Source organism: Corythoichthys intestinalis, chromosome 4 (assembly GCF_030265065.1).
Source record: "Corythoichthys intestinalis isolate RoL2023-P3 chromosome 4, ASM3026506v1, whole genome shotgun sequence".
Classification (NCBI taxonomy): domain Eukaryota; kingdom Metazoa; phylum Chordata; class Actinopteri; order Syngnathiformes; family Syngnathidae; genus Corythoichthys; species Corythoichthys intestinalis.
Genome location: NC_080398.1, coordinates 25,621,068 through 25,639,667, shown reverse-complemented (window position 1 = coordinate 25,639,667; position 18,600 = coordinate 25,621,068). Strand labels below are relative to the sequence as shown.

The following is an 18,600-nucleotide window of genomic DNA, read 5'->3' as shown; positions in this document are numbered from 1 at the left end:
CAATTTTAACAACTTTAACGGTTGATTCACAACATTAAATTAATTAAATGTAATTTAAAGCTGCTGATACAGATTGGGGACTTGAGTATTTTATTTACTGTTTTGAACTGTTAACTTGACAGTGAAATAGTAGTTTATTTAAGCCTGAGAGGATTTTTGTACAATTTTTGTTTCAATGTACGAAACATTAAAAGCAGCTAATTGCTGCAGGTGGGGCCATCCATAATCGATTTATAATCAAATCGTAACCTCTGAATCGTAATCGAATTGTTAGGTGCCCCAAGAATCCCACCTCTAGTAGTAACTCGTTACGTTTACTCCGTTACATTTACTTTTTTGAGAAAAATGTACTTCTTTTTTACCATGCAGTATTTTTTACTTGTACTTGAGTAGATTTGTGGAGGAGAAAAAAATACTCTTACTCTGCTATTTTGGGCTACACGAGAGTCGTTTCATTTTTCTTTATTCTACATATTGACTTTATTTTTGCCAGAGAATCCTTCAGTGGCTGTCTCAGTTTCCCCATTGAGACGTCACAACAATAATCACATAACTGCATTATATCAATCAGATGTAGTAATGTTTTTTCTCCACTAGAGGGCACTCATGCTCTTTGGACGGGTGATGTTTCATAGTGTTGTTGTTGTCGGAATTCCATGATTTGTGTGTCATCTTTTTCGCCTAATATAATCATGTAATAGGTTATAGTACAGTATTATAATAACAGTTCATATAGATGACGTTGTGCTGAGAAAAAAAAAAAATATATATTTTTTAAAAATTAGACATTGTAAGGAGTTACTCACAATGTTACTCACTACTTGAGTGTTCTTTTCAACAAATACCTTTTTACTTGAGTATATTTTTGGATGTCTACTTTTACTTGAGTCATATTATTTAGAAGTAACGCTACTCTTACTTGAGTAAATATTTTGGCTACTTTACCCACCTCTGTCCATGGCAGGCAGTAAGTTTCACTTGTGCAATGCATACCTGTCAACCCGAGGCCGTTGGCAATATTAAAAATAGTGACGTATGCCCTTACAAATTTGTGACTAATCTTACAACGTTGTACTAGTATATAGCGTGCAATATGAAACAAAAATAAAACTCAATTTTTAAAATAATATGAATTTATTGGTAATATTGTAAAATACAATGGGGCAAATAAGTATTTAGTCAACCACTAATTGTGCAAGTTCTCCTACTTGAAAAGATTAGAGAGGCCTGTAATTGTCAACATGGGTAAACCCTTAACCCCACAGAAAATCTGTGGAGGGAGTTGAAAGTGTGTGTTGCCCAACGACAGCCCCAAAACATCACTGCTCAAGAGGAGATCTGCATGGAGGAATGGGCCAAAATATCAGCAACAGTATGTGAAAAGCTTTGAAGAGTTACAGAAAACGTTTGGCCTCCGTTATTGCCAACAAAGTATTGAGATGAACTTTTGGTACTGACCAAATACTTATTTTCCACCATGATTTGCAAATAAATTCTTTAAAAATCAAACAATGTGATTTTCTGTATTTTTTTTTTTCCCACATTCCGTCTCTCGTGGTCATGGTTTACCCATGCTTCTCTAATATTTTCAAGTTGGAGAACTTGTACAATTAGTGGTTGACTAAATACTTATTTGCCCCACTGTATAACCTGGTGCAATCAAATAACAATCAATATATTCAGCTACATCATGATTACTAAAATTTAACAGTGACTTTTGTTATAATTGTATGTAGCACTTTTGGCAATTCCTATCATGTCTTTTGACGGCTGCACTTCATGGCACTTCAGCTCGCAGTTTGTTAGTGTGTCCAATAATAAATTTAAAAGGTCAATTGATCAAAAATAACTTACCGATGCAATCTTTGAGTCAGGGAACATTTCTTTTTGCTAATTCTGAGAGGTAATCAGCAATAGTTGCGGGCAAATTGTGTTTGGCAACAAAGTGGCAGAATAAAATCTCCGCTTTTGTCACTTTTCATTCTGCAGACTTCATCTTTATGACTAGTGTTGTTAATCTTACTTTTAAAAAGTTATTAATTCCAGTTACAAATGACTTCTCCCAAAAAGTAATTGAGTTAGTAACAGTAATTAGTTACATGGCAAAGTAACTGGTGTTACCTTTCATGTTTTTGTTTTTTTTTTCATTAAAAAAAAAACAAAAAACAAGAACATAGTAACCTTTGGTATGTTTGGAAGTCATTTAATGTTGTGAATCAACTGTTAAAGTTGTAAAAATTACTCCCGTTTTTGCATTAGTTCCCTTCTGTCTACTTTCGACATGTGAAAGTTTTAAAACTCTTTCATCATTTAAAGATCGATTCAAGTCAAGAGTTTGCCGATTTAGGAGTATTTTAGATGAAAAGTTACTTAGGTTCGCTAGGAAGGTTCACTGCAACAGAGCCTTTCTGAGAAGTCTACTGCTTTAAAATTGCGGCTGTTTACTAAGGCTGCCGAGTCTGTCATTTCGCATGTAGTTCTATATGCATGTGATATCTAGCCGTAGATTGTAGGCTATTGGCTACAGTCAGGAAATATTGGCGCCACCTAGCCTAGCATCGCGTTTGCTACAGCGTCACAACAAACGCTCTTCACTCTCCATGTCTCTGACTTTTCTCGCGTATCGCATAGTAATGCACATTGTCTTGTTGCCGAAACGGTGGCAAAATCTGACGGAGAAAAAAAAAACGTACTGCACGAAAAACGTACAGATTTTGAACGTACACCGTACACATTTAAAAATCAGTGTCCACTTGTACAAATTACGCCGAAACCGTACAACTTGCAGGTATGGCAATGAGTTAACCACTTAAAGAGAGCTGAAAAACTGCGAATTGGTTATTTTTTTAGGCAAAATTGTTCCATGGAAAATAACACCTTTTTAGAATTAGCTTAAAATTGGTAACAGTTGTTTTCAATTAGAAAAAGTCGCACAGTCAGATCAATTCGCAGGTGCCCAAACATTCTTTAAACTATTGACTTTTCCTTTTGACGTCCTACTCTGTTTTGTTATGGTATCCCAGAGTTTGTTGCAACAAGGATGTGGTCTCAACAGGCTGAAGGTCATATCATGTTTAGATACTAAACTAGCAGATGAGGCTCCGTGTGCTACAGAAGTCACATGAAACTAAAAGTCAACTGCCAAGTTTTTAAATGCATCTGTTGTCTTTCGCCAAACAACCAGTAGGAATGTGAACACTCTTGTTTTGTTCATAAGCCTCTCACAGTTGTGGCTACATCTCATGACCAACGAGGAATGACATGCACTAGTTACCATTTTTAATGCTTCCAAAACCTGTCCGAACCAATTAAATGAATGCCTCCATTACCGGGTTTGGCCCCAAAGATGGATATTACAATTAAATGTCACATATTCAAAATGTTAAGATTTCCAGCATTTCAATTCCGTTGTATTTGTGAGAAGAGAAAATCTGTGTGCTTATTATTCATGTGTGGTGTACTGCAGTTGACCAACGCAGCACCCCACTAGAGTAGTCACTGCTGAAAATCAATATTGGTCGAGTGGGCAACATTTATCTCATAAAATGATGCCGTATAAGAATAGTTTGAGCAGTATGAAAAAATATATATGAAATGAAGCTGTCCAAGAGCTCTTAACTGCAATTTTGTACCCTATTTCCCAAAAGTCATCTAATTCATTAGAAAGGAGTTTCCTGGAGGACTTTCTTCTCGGAGTGCTTAAAGGGACAGACAACACGTAGTATGAATGACCTTCATGTGAAAGACTGTTGATCCAAGTATTTATGCAAATGGTGAATTTCTTAGACCTCTGATTATGGGGGGAAATAGGCCTGGGTGATATGACCTAAAAATTGCAGGCAATGAGTTAAATAGTAGGGCTGTCCCGATCACATATTTTTGCCAGATTCTCACTAGATTTTGTGAATACCGATACTGAACCCTGATCCGATACAGAACTTTGTTTTTTTAATTGTTATTATTATTTTTTATTTTAACAAAAGTTCCAAACATGCTACAGTACTGTACTTTTTACAGTACTTCCTCTTCCACCTTTTCCTGGAGTGTTGCGGAGAATAAAACATATATATTTTAGTTTTTTTTTAGGGGGGGGCAATGCCATTGTATTTATTATTTCTTATTTTGTTACTGTTTAGCCCTCAAAATAAAAAAAAAAATATCCTTTTTTTATTTATTTATTATTTTTTATTTTTTTATTTTTTTTATTCGAACTCTGATCTTTTTCACCTGATTGAGATCCTTTGAAAAATGGCACAGTCGGCCAGATTTCCAATCACCTGATCGGATCAGGGATATCTATAGTAAATACTATGGAGAAAAAAAATACAGTGTTATTGGGAGCCATAACCAGAGTGCATATCTGTTTTTAGTCATTTTAATGTCCCGATTTATAAATATATTTATATAAAATCAATGATTACCTGATAATAATATCATTGAGACCTTATGTGAACATCACATTTTGGGTCAATTTGGTCAAACTAGTACCAAATGTGTATTAGGGCTGCAGCTATCGAATATTTTAGTAGTCGATTAATAGATGGACTAGTTAGTTCGAATAATCGAGTAATCGGATAAGAAACATGAAAAATTAAAATACCTGAGCTGAGCCTCAAACGTTTTTTAAAAATTTTTTTAATGAGGATCTATGTACAAAAGAATTGGCTATCTTACATAGAAAAAGTCCGCTAGCTTAAATGCTATAAAATGCTAGTTTTTTTAACCGTGCTATTAAAAAAATGGTTCAGACCCATATTCCCACCAAAAAAACAGCTAAATATACCTATAAACTAAATCATGAATGCATAAAAAAACATTAGCTCAAACAAAAACTTAACTTATGTTGGTCCTAACAGGGAGCAGTTGGATTCAGCCATGTGAAAAGAGGCAGACCAGAGGGCAGTGTATCCACCCCAATCAATAAAACTAAATGCAAACACTTTCAAAATAAACCATTACAAAGCCACTTTAATTCAACGAATACTCGAAGCAACAAAATTTAATTTGAATATTTTTTTCTAATCGAATACTCGAGTTAATCAATTAATCGTTGCAGCACTAATGTATATATTTTTGTCTACATAACCCAAAATGTGATGTCCACGTATGTGGACGCCAGGACTTTGTTATTTTTTTGTTTTTGTTTTCTTTTTAAATTACCAAAAATAATCACTTGAAAAAAACATTACATTTTGAACAAAGGTAACTCAAATATACTAAATAAAGTGCAAAACCTCGTTTTCTCTCTCCCATTTGTGCTGTCAGCCACTAAATACAAAGCAATAACAACACAAAGAAACTCTTCTCATGCATGATTAATGCATTGAATTGTATCGTCTATCAGCAATAAAAACTTTATATTCATTCATAAAATCAATTTGTCATCTAGAAGAAAATAGTATATAAACAAAAAATGACACTGTTTTACGAGCATAGCCATTCTGTGACATCAGTTATACCCATGCATATACACACTGATAGACTCGGGCACAGGTGCATGTGATAGTGGGTATTAATGACATCACGGAAGAGTGAGCAATCTGGCATACTCGAATTTGATTGGCTAAATAAGTACAGTGGCACCTATAATTCGTTCCAGGACCTGGTTTGTAAGTTGAAATGGTCGTATATTGAGTGGGATTTTCCCATAAGAATACATTATAATTTGATTAAGTCGTTCCATTGACCAAAAACCCTACGTTAAATCCATCATAAATACTGCAGGTTTACAAATAGAAATTACACATAGCAAAACAAATAATAATAAATCGGAAATTTTAAAAAAGCGTTCTATTGTCACCTTGTCGTGGTATTTATATACTTCACCCGCGGAACTATAGTTACGCTTATGATGTTCCGGGGGGGAACGTTTTTGGTTAAAGAAAATGCTGGAGGTTGTTAGTTTTTACCTGTGTCCATGCTGTTTAACTTGTGTGTAGCGTTCCTGCTGGAATGTCAATAAAGCATTGCAGTTTCGCTGCATGTTTTGACACTTCACCTCAGACAACAGTCTTTCCTCCATGCTACAACCTTAACTTATAGCAGTGCTTTTCAATTACTTTCTGTTACGCCCCCACTCAAGGAAGACGTAAATGTTTTGCGCCCTCCCACCTGTCTGCCGCCACTGTAAATAGTATAATTTGTCACCAAAAATATTATTATAAGTACACCCCTACATAACATTATGTCCTTTTTTATATTAAAGGAAAAAACTAATATGGATCAACTTAGAATAAAGTACCGTATTGGCCCGAATATAAGATGGCCCTGATTATAAGAGGACCCCCTTTTTATCAAGACTCAAGTTTGAAAGAAGACTTTTTGAACACCAAATTAATTTATATACAGAAAATAATTACAGTACATCCGAAACAAATGATTATAACAATATATTTGAGAGAAAAAGCATGTTATTTTGCCTCATTTAAATCTTATTATCTGAACATTTCAATATAACTAAAGTGCAATCACATTCGTAAATGAATGGCTTCTGGTTTTTGAAATGTAAATAAACCAATTTATTGTGATGAAACAACAAAATTGCATTAACCACATTAACCATCAAAGTGAAGTCTAACTGTAACTGTAGTCTTGAAACATATCTGAATAAGGAATAAACATTGCAATATAATAATGCAAACTGGTTAAACTAAAGAGTAGCTGATATCTGTCATGACAGAACATCGCTTCAATGATATCTGGCGCCATCTAGCGTCGTGAATGGGGAGAGTAGCTGAGATCTGTCATGACAGAACATTGCTTCAATGATATCTGGTGCCATCTAACGTCGTGAATGGGTATAGTGTCTAAGACTGCGAATATAAGACGACCCCCTCTTTTTCAGTGTTATTTCCATGCAAAAAAACACCGTCTTATATTCGGGCATATACGTTATAACTATATTAACATTGTTTTGTTTGTAACAGAAAAGACTTAAAGTGTATCAATTTGCCTGAATTAAAAACAAAAAATAAACTCGCATCCAAACTCTAAAAATACATTCAAGGTACATTTTTTGACCATTTGATACTGAAAAACAAAATTCAATAAAATCAATCAACAACAACGAAGTCAATTCGATTAGCAACATTAGCTTACGAAGACAATATGCCAAACAATTTGACCGAAAAAACAAAATTAGAAAAAAAACAACGGTGTCATTGGACAGGGGGACAGTTATTATTTTTGCTGCAGGCAGTATCAGCTCCAGTCAAGCGGCCTATCAATGAGAAAGGGGTCTAACGGATTGAAGTGACGTCTTAATTGATTTGGCTTCCCGCTCTGCATTTTTAGACACAGTAAACAGACTGGTCTTTCCTCGTCTCCTACTGTATTAAAAGTCAGAGCCAAAAGCTACGTACACTTGAGACCCATGTTGATTTCTCTCACAAGAAAATCCGCCGTGCTGCGGTCTTGTGAGAAAACAATGAACTTGCGATGCTGTCATTAATCTTGATATTTTGAGCATGTCGTCATATGTCGAGACAAGCGACAAGTCAAATTTTACATCCAAAGGATCGTATGTCGATGCGTTCGCATGTCGAAGTACAACTCTACCACCATTGATATAATGTCTGCCCTTAAGTTTGGGGGCCACTTCCTGGAAAGACTGTCTTTTATTTTCTTAACTATTATACATTGAAAAGTGAAATTCTGTGATTTTTCAATTTATTAAATAAGATCCTTTCCACTGGGATGCACATGATTGATGATTGATGATGATGCTGTTTTCTGATGGCACTTTTGAGGCATCAAACTTTGTTAGCTCTTGATTTACCAAAGTGATAAAGCAAAAGCCAATAAAGTAACTCCTGACGACAAACCAAGAAATAAGAAGATTATTTGGGGGAGTTAAAGTCAAATTTTGCTTCAGGTACTTATAATGAATAGCGACTGTATTAATGCACTAGCTATGCAAATATGTTGATACTTGACTCAATTTTATCGGCACTTGTGCATCTTCAGTGGATTTTGAAATCAGTTTCTCGCCTCTGTTTCGAAAATATCTTTAGGCTCATGAGAGAGTGTATTTATTTTGTTCGTTTAGCATGTGAGATTGGGATTAACATTTCTGCGGGCTGATAATGCCAGTTCTCCTAGCGGTGGCTCAACACCCTGAGGCCACCGGTGTGTATTTGTGTCTCATTTGCATGCAAAGCAGTCCCGCTTGAGTGCTAGTTGAAAGGTTTGCAACAAAGTCAGTTATTTATGGGGGAAAAAACCCTTTGGCTGTTTACAGTAAGTGGATAACTACACCAGTGAAGGGAATAGAACAAAAGCAAAATATTTTTTGTGTGTAACTTGGTCGGATGTAATAATAGTGTAATGGTTCCTGAGTGCTTTTCATGTATATGAATCATCGGCTTTTGTTAAATCGGTTCTCTATTTATATGAGTGGTACATCTGGCATTCATTTCATTCATTTGTAATTATTAAATAAGCAAACCTTTCCCCCCTCACATAAGGATTAATACATGCGAGAACAATTTGAAAAGAAAGAAAAATGTTCTGTTGTGTTAGATTTTCATGCTGATTACAAGTAAAATTGGCATGCTGGTTTCAAAAATGTTTTCTTTTGTTTTTTAAAATGTTTTGCACAACTATAATTATAGTTGTATATTCTTTGTCAGCACAAACATTGCGGTCCTGCTTAGCTTTCTAATTTCATTGTATGTCGGTGTTTGAACATATTTATAAAACACACACACAGTATTTGACTTTTTTTTTTTTTTTTTTTAAGAAAAAGTTTTTTTTTTTTTTTTTTAAGTTCAGGGGTCTAAAATCCCGCTTTTTTTTTTTTTTTTTTTTTTTAAACATTTTCTGAGGGGCTGCTAGAAATGTGGATTCCTACAAGGATGCCTCAAACAAGAGACTAATGTTGCTCATTCACTTCAGCTAACTTGGAATAAAACGCCACCAAAAGTGAGCATTAGCTTTCAACTCCTTCCTCACCCCGTGGCGTCAGAATGTTAACAAGAACGGTGAGCAACCCAGAACCACACGGGGGGACCAAATGAATGACCTCCAGAGAGCTGGGACTACAGTAACAAAGGCTACTATCAGTAACACAATGCTCCGCCAGGGACTCAAATCCTGCACTGCCAGACGTGTCCCCCTGCTGAAGAAAGTACATGTCCAGGCCCGTCTGCGGTTCGCTGGAGAGCATTTGGATGATCCAGAAGAGCACTGGGAGAATGTGTTATGGTCAGATGAAACCAAAATAGAACTTTTTGGTAGAAACACAGGTTCTCGTGTTTGGAGGAAAAAGAATACTGAATCGCACCATACCCACTGTGAAGCATGGGGGTGGAAACATCATGCTTTGGGGCTGTTTTTCTGCAAAGGGACCAGGATGACTGATCTGTGTAAAGGAAAGAATGAATGGGGCCATGTATCGAGCATTTCAAGGTCCTGGAGTGGCCTAGCCAGTCTCCAGAACTCAACCCCATAGAAAATCCGTGGAGGGAGTTGAAAGTCTGTGTTGCCCAACGACAGCCCCAAAACATCTCTGCTCTAGAGGAGATCTGCATGGATGAATCGGCCAAAAATACCAGCAACAGTGTGTGAAAAGCTTGTGAAGAGTTGCAGAAAAGGTTTGGCCTCCGTTATTGCCAACAAAGAGTACATAACAAAGTATTGAGAGGAACTTTTGGTATTGACCAAATACTTATTTTCCACCATGATTTGCAAATAAATTCTTTAAAAATCAAACAATGTGATTTTCTGTTTTTTTTTCCACATTCTGTCTCTCATGGTTGAGGTTTACCCATGTTGACAATTACAGGCCTCTCTAATATTAGTGGTTGACTAAATACTTACTTGCCCCACTGTGTATATATTTATATGTATGTATATATATATATATATATATATATATATAAATAAATAAAATTAGTAATTTATTACAACTTATTATATTTTCTTTAAGCGTTGTCATAAAATTGGTCAGATAAAACAGTATTTTTAAATGTTTAAACTGTGCATAATCTTATTATTATCCAAAAAGTAAGTTTTTCCAGTAATATTTTGTTTAATCCAACGTTTATAAAAAAAAAGAAATACATTTGCTTTTAAGCTTTTAAATGAGATTTTTTTTAATACACAATTTTGATTACAATTCCCTGGTGAAGACAAATAGTTTTATTTTTATTTATTTATTTATTTTTAACTAAAAAAGTGGTGTCAAACCTGAGGGCCGAGGGCCAATTGTGGCCCGCTGGACAATATTTTGCAGCCCCTTATGTGAGAATATTTTGTAGTATTAGCGTGGCCCGTGCTAATTTTGCCATGTGCAATAAAAATATGTACGTAACTTTGAATAAAATTAAATAATAATAACTTTGGGAAAAAAAGTCATAAATAAAATAATAATAGTAAACAAAACATAAATACAGAATATAAATATTTTTAAAAAGCCACCGGCATTGAAAAAATAAATAATAATAAAAATAGCTCAAGGAAATAATTTCACAATAGAACTGCAAATTTGACAGGACTTGATAATGGGAATGCTGGGTCGGCCAGATTAAAGAAGAAAAGAGGCATTTTTGTTGACCATTGAATTTAATTTTGCTGAGCAACCCAGACACGAGATGCGTGTACTGACCACACAGCTGATAGTGCAGCAAATTTGCATAAGACAGTCAACAGGGCAGAGTTGCTGTAGGGATTGATCATAGCTCACTTTGTTTCTTGCACAGCTTTTCTTCCAATTATCAGTCTGGACACAGAGCCATGTAGTGCTGGCGTCGCTTTGTTACCGCCGCCCTGTTAGAAGGCCATCATCACACATTTTAGTCTTTGTTAAGAGTGGTGCCATTCTGTGGCGCTATCACAGGGGGAAAAAAGGGAATTTAAAAAAATCCCTTGTAGAGTTGTTCTTTTGATTTCTAGCACACCTTCTGAAAGAATTGACGTTCTCACTACTTAACATTGATCCTCTCTCTTTTTTCCCCTTATTTTGTGGCTGCACTTTGGATTTCACAGCAGGTCTGTTGCTTGATTTTTTTTTCCCTCGTTGTGTAAGCCTTGAAAGCGTGTTGCACCAATCAAGTGTGTCCAACTAGTAGCTGCTCATTCATTTTTGTGGAAGTAAATGAAAAACATTGAATCAAGCAGATCCAATTTAGCTGTATTTGTCATTTCTTTTCAACAGGTTCCCAAATCTATCATTCTGCAGTATGCATCCTTGTTCAGTTCCTGATGCTGAGGCTCATGGGCAGGACGGTAACGGCAATACTGAGCAGCTTCAGCTTTCAAATGGTGAGGCGTCCTCATGTAGTCTTGTCTTGTTGATTTGTTTAACACAAGGGTCCTTTTTAGCGTTTGGATTTTTATTAGTGCTATCAAACGATTAAAAATTTTAATTGAGTTAATCACAGCTTAAAAATTAATTAATCGTAATTAATCGCAATTCAAACCATCTATAAAATATGCCATATTTTTCTGTAAATTATTGTTGGAATGGAAAGATAAAACACAAGACGGAGATATACATTCAACATAATGTACATAAGTACTGGATTTGTTTATTATAACAATAAATCAACAAGATGGCATTAACATTAATATTCTGTTAAAGCGATCCATGGATAGAAAGACTTGAAGTTCTTAAAAGATAAATGTTAGTACAAGTTATAGAAATGTTATATTAAAACCCCTCTTAATGTTTTCGTTTAATAAAATTTGTAAAATTTTCAGTCAAAAAATAAACTAGTAGCTCGCCATTGTTGATGTAAATAATTACACAAGTGCTGAAACCCATAAAATCAGTCGTACCCAATCGCCAGCAGTGGGCGAAAAAACAAGTGGACATGACACTGCTGTCATTTTAATCTGTTTGAGCGGGGCATGTGCGTTAATTGTGTCAAATATTTTAATGTGATTAATTCTAAAAATTAGTTACCGCCCGTTAACGCGATAATTTTGACAGCCCTAATTTTTATTGCTATTCATCACTGGCTATAAATCACTTGATGTTGTGCCAACTTACAAACACTAGAAAAGTGACTACTAGGGAAGTCTCGAGCACATATTTTTGCATCGGAGTCCGAGTCACCCAATTCGACAAGTCGGAAATGTATTTAGGTGGGGAAAAAACCTGACATAAATGGCTTTTTTCCCCCAATTTGAACAAAACTATTCCAACATTAAAGGCACATAAGAGTTCGTAGTATAGCAGCGGTTTCAACGTAGCGAAAGGAAAATACATACACTGCTGGCCGAAAGTATTGGCACCCCTGCAATTCTGTCAGATAATGCTCAATTTCTCCCAGAAAATGTAATTACAAATGCTTTGTTGGTAATATATTCATGTATTTTGCTTGCAATGAAAAAACACAAAAGAGAATGAATTGTTTTTAAAATCATTCTCATTTTACACAAAACTTCAAAAATCCAAAAGTTCCCAAAATTTTTTGGTAGTCTTCAGACTTCATAATGCCATCCAAGCACACGGTCAAGCAGTCCAGTGCCAGAGGTAGCAAAGCAAACCCAAAACATCAGGGAACCTTCGCCATGTCTGACCGTGAGGACCGTGTTCTTTTCTTTGAAGGCCTCAGTTTTTCCCTGTAAACTCTATGTTGATGTCTTTTCCCAAAAAGCTCTACTTTTGTCTCATCTGACCAGAGAACTTTTTTCCAAAACGTTTTTGGCTTTCTCAGGTAAGTTTTGGCAAACTTCAGCCTGGCTTTTTTTATGTCTCTGGGTCAGAAGTGGGGTCTTCCTGGGTATCCTACCATAGAATCCCTTTTCATTCAGACGCAGATGGATAGTACGGGTTGACACTGTTGTACCCTCGGACTGCTTGAACTTGTTTGGATGTTCGTCAAGGTTCTTTATCTACCATTCGCACAATCTTTCATTGAAACCTCTCGTCAATTTTTCTTTTCCGTCCAAATCAAGGGAGGTTAGCAACAGTCCCGTCGGCTTTACACTTATTGGTGACACTGCACACGGTAGACACAGGAACATTCAGCTCTTTGCAGATGGACTTGTAGCCTTCAGATTGCCCATGCTTCCGCACAATTTTGCTTCTCAAGTCCACATACAGTTCTTTGGTCTTCTTTCTTTTCCCCATGTGCAATGTGGTACACACAAGGACACAAGTCAGAGGTTGAGTCAACTTCAATCCATATTAACTGGCTGCAAGTGTGATTTAGTTATTGCAAACACCTGTTATGTGCCACAGGTAAGTACCAGGTGCTGTTAATTACACAAATTAGAGAAGCATCACAGGATTTTTCAAAGGGTGCCAATACTTTTGTCTGGCCCATTTTTGGAGTTTTGTGTAAAATGATAATTTAAATTTTTTTCCATTCTCTTATGTGTTTTTTCATTGCAAGCAAAATAAATGAAGATATTGCTACCAAAGCATTTGTAATTGCAGTCATTTTCTGGGGGAAATTGAGCATTATCTGACAAAATTGCAGGGGTGATAATACTTTTGGCCAGCAGTGTAACTCCCGTTTTTGCAAGTTGAAACAATAAAAAATGATAAATAAATCATTTAAATAAATTGTGCAACCAGCTAAACGGCAGTGTGACATCATTATGAGAGGAGCATCCACTAAATTATGTGCTTGTGATTTTACTTGTGTAGTTGTAGTTGTGTAGTTTGTCTGAAAATAACATGACATGGATGTGTGTAGGATGCTAAAATATCTAAACCAATCAGTGTGTTGTGGTGCCCATCAGCCCTTTGTATAGCACTAAGGTTGCAACAACTACTCGATCAAAATCGATTAATAAATTCTTGCCAACGAATTTGATAATCGATTTTTGCCGGCAGCTATGAGCAGTCCCCTACGGGTCCTTGTTTATGTGTAAAGTTAGACTGCGCACGCGTATGCAAATGATAAGAGCAACAGATAGTTCACTGCTACACTCTGGTTGAGTTGCTAAATCCATAATTTTACAAAATGAAATGTCGAAAGTTAGATTGTCTTTTGTGTTGCTAAATCCAGTATGCTTCTGTCAGAAGTGAGTAAATGAAGCCATTTGTATTGTTTGTATTTGTTGATGATTAGACGTTACTGCTCAGCACTGAGCGATAAGGTAGTTAGTGATTTTGCTAATCAGTGTCTTAAAGGTATCCATTTGCATTGTGTTTTGGAGAAGCATATTTGCTCTTCAGTTATTGTTATATAGTAAAGTTATCTCATTTCTTTTTATAAAGAAACAACACACGTAAACCCATTCCGCTTTGAGTCTCACCCAAAATTCCCATTCAAACTGTAAATTGTAATACAATAGACTGCTTTGAAATTGGATTTAAGATTTGTTAACATTTGTATTTATGAACAACTGTTTGATAAAGAAAATTGATTCATTAAAGTCTGCCTCCTCATTTTTGTTATTTAGTTAGTTTAAAGAAAATAAATGAGTCATTGACACAATTTATAACAGCGCTTAGCCCACAAGAAAAAAAAAGTCAATCAGCAACACTTTATTTTATTTGAGTGAACTGGACTTTTGTCTGATTTGTCTAATGAGAAATTCTTTTTGTTTTATTCTCAGAACTTCTATTAAAAACTTAAACAAATTGTATGTACCTAAAATAGTATAGCTGTAGACTACATTTAAGTCTGAAGGTGTAACAAAATATTTTTTGAAGGAAATAGTAATCCATTTAATCTTCATTGTTTCTTACAACATGCCTAAACAGTTTAAATAGTGAAGGTAATTGCAAAAAAAAGGGACTTTTTTTTTTTTTTTACTTGTCCGATTCATTGATCATTTAAGAAATTTTTTAATTGTCTGATTCATTGATCATTTAAAAAAAATAATCATGTCTGATTCATTGATCATTTAAAAAAAAAAAATCATTGATTGAAGCCTTACATAGCACATTTCGGGTGTGGCACCTCAGAGAATGTAAGAACGATTTTTCAAGATTTTAGAGGTTGAAAGTCCTCATTTACTTCCTAATTGTTTCTCCAGTCCTCGCTCTGTTCTTTTCCAACTATTATAACCTATATCACCTGTTAACTATTAACCTGAATTTCGTTGCTGTTTTTACAGCATTTTAATCAAGAGAATATGAAATAAAATTTTAAAAATCCAGTTTTGCAAGTTTAAGATATTTATTATGCTTAGCTAAATTGTAGCATGTGTCTGTCTAAATGCTTTTTCAATGTCTTTGTCATTCCTTTGCAGTTCTACCTGCTGGCAGGCTACTACTACACGGCAACAGAGGAATACGACATCAAATGGACGATGCCTCACTGTGTCCTCACGCTCAAACTCATTGGTAACCTCCTTGGGCTAAAGCACTCTGCTCATTGGCTTCTGTTTTACAAGCGCCGTCTATCAGCGCTTTATCACGGCCATTAACCGCCTGTGCACGCTGTCCCTTCTGCTAAAGGTCATGATTTCATTCATTAGTCACCCTAACACGGTTCCTTACGCCCGTTTTTACGCTTTCTGATTTCAGGTTTGGCATTTGATTACTATGACGGCGGAAAAGAACCAGTGAGTTAGTTGATGTCATTGCTTTTCTTTTTTTGTTTAATCTTTTCCACACTCACAGGTCACTTCATTAGGTACATCTGCAAGAGCCATTCATAATGGATTGGATGTCTATTGCTTTTAACATAAATTTCCTTCTTTTACTAAAACACAGAGGGGAGATCAGAGTTGGTTGTCACATGCGTTGGTTGTCACACGTGTTATAGTTATAAGTTAACCACCAGGAGGCAGTGTTGTGCAATGTCCATGTTGAAATTGTGCCAAAGAAAATCTTTTGAGGTCCATGGTAATTACTTTTTAACCCTTTATAGCCATTTGTATCACATTTGATTTGGGCTGCAGCTATCAATTATTTTAGTAGTCGATTAATTGATGAACTAGTTAGTAGTTTTAATTGAGTAATCGTAAAAGGAACATGAAAAATTAAAATACCTGAGCTGAGCCTCAAAAGGTATTAAAAATAAATAAATGAGGATCTATGTACAACAAAAGAACAATTGGCTAACTTACATGGCAAAAGTCCGCTAGCTTAAATGCTATAAAATGCTAATGTTTTTTTTCCCAATGCTCTTAACAAATGGTTCAGACTTATATTCCCACAAAAAACGGCTAAATATACATATAAACTAAATTACGAATGCATTAAAAAACATTTACCCAAAGAAAAACTTTGCTTACGTTGGTCTTTACAGGGAGTAGTTGGATTCAGCCATGTGAAATGAGGCAGACCAGAGGGCAATGTATCCACCCTAATCAATAAACTAAATGTAAACACTATCAAAATAAAACATTAAAACACCACTTTAATTAAATGAATACTCGGGGCAACAAAATTTAATTCGAATATTTTTTTTCTAATTGAATACTCGAGTTAATCGATTAATCGTTGCAGCACTACATTCGATACACTTAGAATTTCACGATTTTGGGAATAATTCAGAATTTTAAAATTTCTTTCTCCTAAAAAATTTGATGAAGGCAAATCACATGCATCTGCAGGTTCCTTGAGAAAAAAAAAATCTGAATTAGCAAGGGTAAATGATATTTGAGTGCTTATTACACATATTCATTTTTATTTTTATTCATTTATTTTTTTTTTTACAAATTTGATTTAAAGGTTTCATTAAGACCATGTTTTTCAAATTTTAGGATTCTCTGACAATTGCGTCTTGTTGCAGGCCTTTAAGTTAAGGTTAATTTCAAAATTCTAAGGTCTTCACTATTGTTTTTATGGGCTTGTACACACAGTTAAAAAGTATGCAGGCTAGGCATGTGCCTATATGAGGTTATGACGGTATGATAACCTTAATCAAAAATATGGTTTGACGGTATGACGGTATTGCAATTAAAGCTTTAAAATGTGTAACTTTGAGATATCGGGGTAAAAAAAGGGTAAAAAAAAAAAAAAAAAAAAAACTTTACCATTGAACAGGATTTTTATTTTTCAAAACATATTAGCAAATTGGAACACAATTGTAATGTTAACTTAAAATAAGTCAAATAAATAACAAAAATATTAACTGAAATATTCTTGACAAAATTAAAATAAAGGCAGTCCTTTAGGTGAGCCTAAACCCACAGCCACAGCTCAACATTATTACCATCAAAACAATAATAATTGAATTATTTCCCATAGAAAGCACATGTGTATGACTCGTATCATGTTTACATTATACACACACTCTCTGTCTCAACACAGACAGTTGCCAGAGAGAAAAAATACACATTTTACAACTGCTAGACCCGCTAAATATCCTGAAGTTAACTCTCTTAGCTGGTGGGAAATGTTCATGACAGTGTTTACTAACCAGCCATTGTGTAGCACAGCTGACTCACTGGCACTGAGCAACAACCGGTAAGGGAGGGTTGTGCCTTACAGCTGCAAGCTAGGGATTTCTCCATGCATTTTTGGGACATAAAAAATAGCTAATACCTTTGGGACGGTATGACGAAAACTTTGCGGTTTTGAAACCTTGACATTTTCATACCACGTATACTTTGAAACCGCTAATTGGCACATGCCTAATGATGACAAAACTGCAGTTTTGATTCACTTTAAGTAGACCATTCCTTGCTCGCTGTCAGTTCAGCTTTTAGCTAAAAATGAGAGTTAGGGGTGGTTTGATGCAATTTTTAATTTATACTATATACCTCCTTGGTTAAATATATCGCTTTGCAATAATTTTGCATTGCATAGAAAATATATATCTTGGTTTTGTGAAAAAGAAAATAAGGTCAGATTTTTATTCAGCCCCTCAAAATTATGTATGAGCAGGTGTTTGCATAAATGAAAAATCTTTTTAACCAGTGTACATGCTTGATCAAAAGTTTTGAGACTCTTTCAAGTTCAACTGAATGGTGAAAAGTCTCGGAACTGACCTCGAGTACAATTAATAAAACTAAAACACAATTCAGAAGATTCATCTTTTGGGGAAAAAAATCAATTTAAATAATAAGTGGCAACCAACCCCATATTGTATGACAACCAATCTCACAAAATGTCAGGCATCTTTGATTAATAATAACGTTTTAAAAAACAGTTGAACAAAGAAAAAGGTGTCAAATCCAACCCAAGATATCAGGCTTTCTTGTATTTAATGAATAACTGTTCTAAATATGCTGGGATGGTGGGAAGCTATTCATGAAAGCGGAAACACTGATAACTAACCCTGTTCTCCCCTACTTTACATATACCTTGGCTGGTAGTGAATGCGTTAAATTGTACGTGTACCTAATGTTGCAACAGGTCAGTGTAGTTCACCGAAATGAATTTGAAAGAATGGCATTGCTCTGCATTTGTTTTACAGTAGCTGCTTCCTCAGTTTTAGAGAATCGACCTATTCCTGTGGGGAAAAGCCCCCCAACTTTTCTCTAATGTTTTTCTAATGTTCAATTCTCAACGGTTAGGCGCAGATGAGCGCACAGGACAAAAGCGCTGCTCTACCGAGCGTCCCCTCGCTACTGGAGGTGCTTGGTTTCTCCTACTTCTATGGCGGCTTCCTGGTGGGCCCGCAGTTCACGTTGCGTAGTTACCAGAAGCTGGTGGCGAGGGAGCTTAGCGACCGCCCGGGAAACCCTCCAAACAGGTAGCGGAGTCAGCCCAAAGACACAACAAACATTTCTGTCTTCTCA

General features: G+C 35.5%; 1 protein-coding gene across 2 annotated transcripts in view; it reads left to right on the top strand.

The window, feature by feature from the left end:
* Positions 1 to 18,600, top strand: part of lpcat3 (lysophosphatidylcholine acyltransferase 3) — a 48,896-nt gene that overhangs the window by 11,468 nt on the left and 18,828 nt on the right. Inside the window, exons 3-6 of one of the 2 annotated variants that reach the window (XM_057834715.1) lie at positions 11,153 to 11,262; positions 15,157 to 15,250; positions 15,434 to 15,471; positions 18,376 to 18,554. In XM_057834715.1, the coding sequence (XP_057690698.1) occupies positions 11,153 to 11,262; positions 15,157 to 15,250; positions 15,434 to 15,471; positions 18,376 to 18,554 (421 nt within the window). The remainder of the gene's footprint in view (positions 1 to 11,152; positions 11,263 to 15,156; positions 15,251 to 15,433; positions 15,472 to 18,375; positions 18,555 to 18,600) is intronic. The other variant, XM_057834716.1, reaches the window with a different exon arrangement.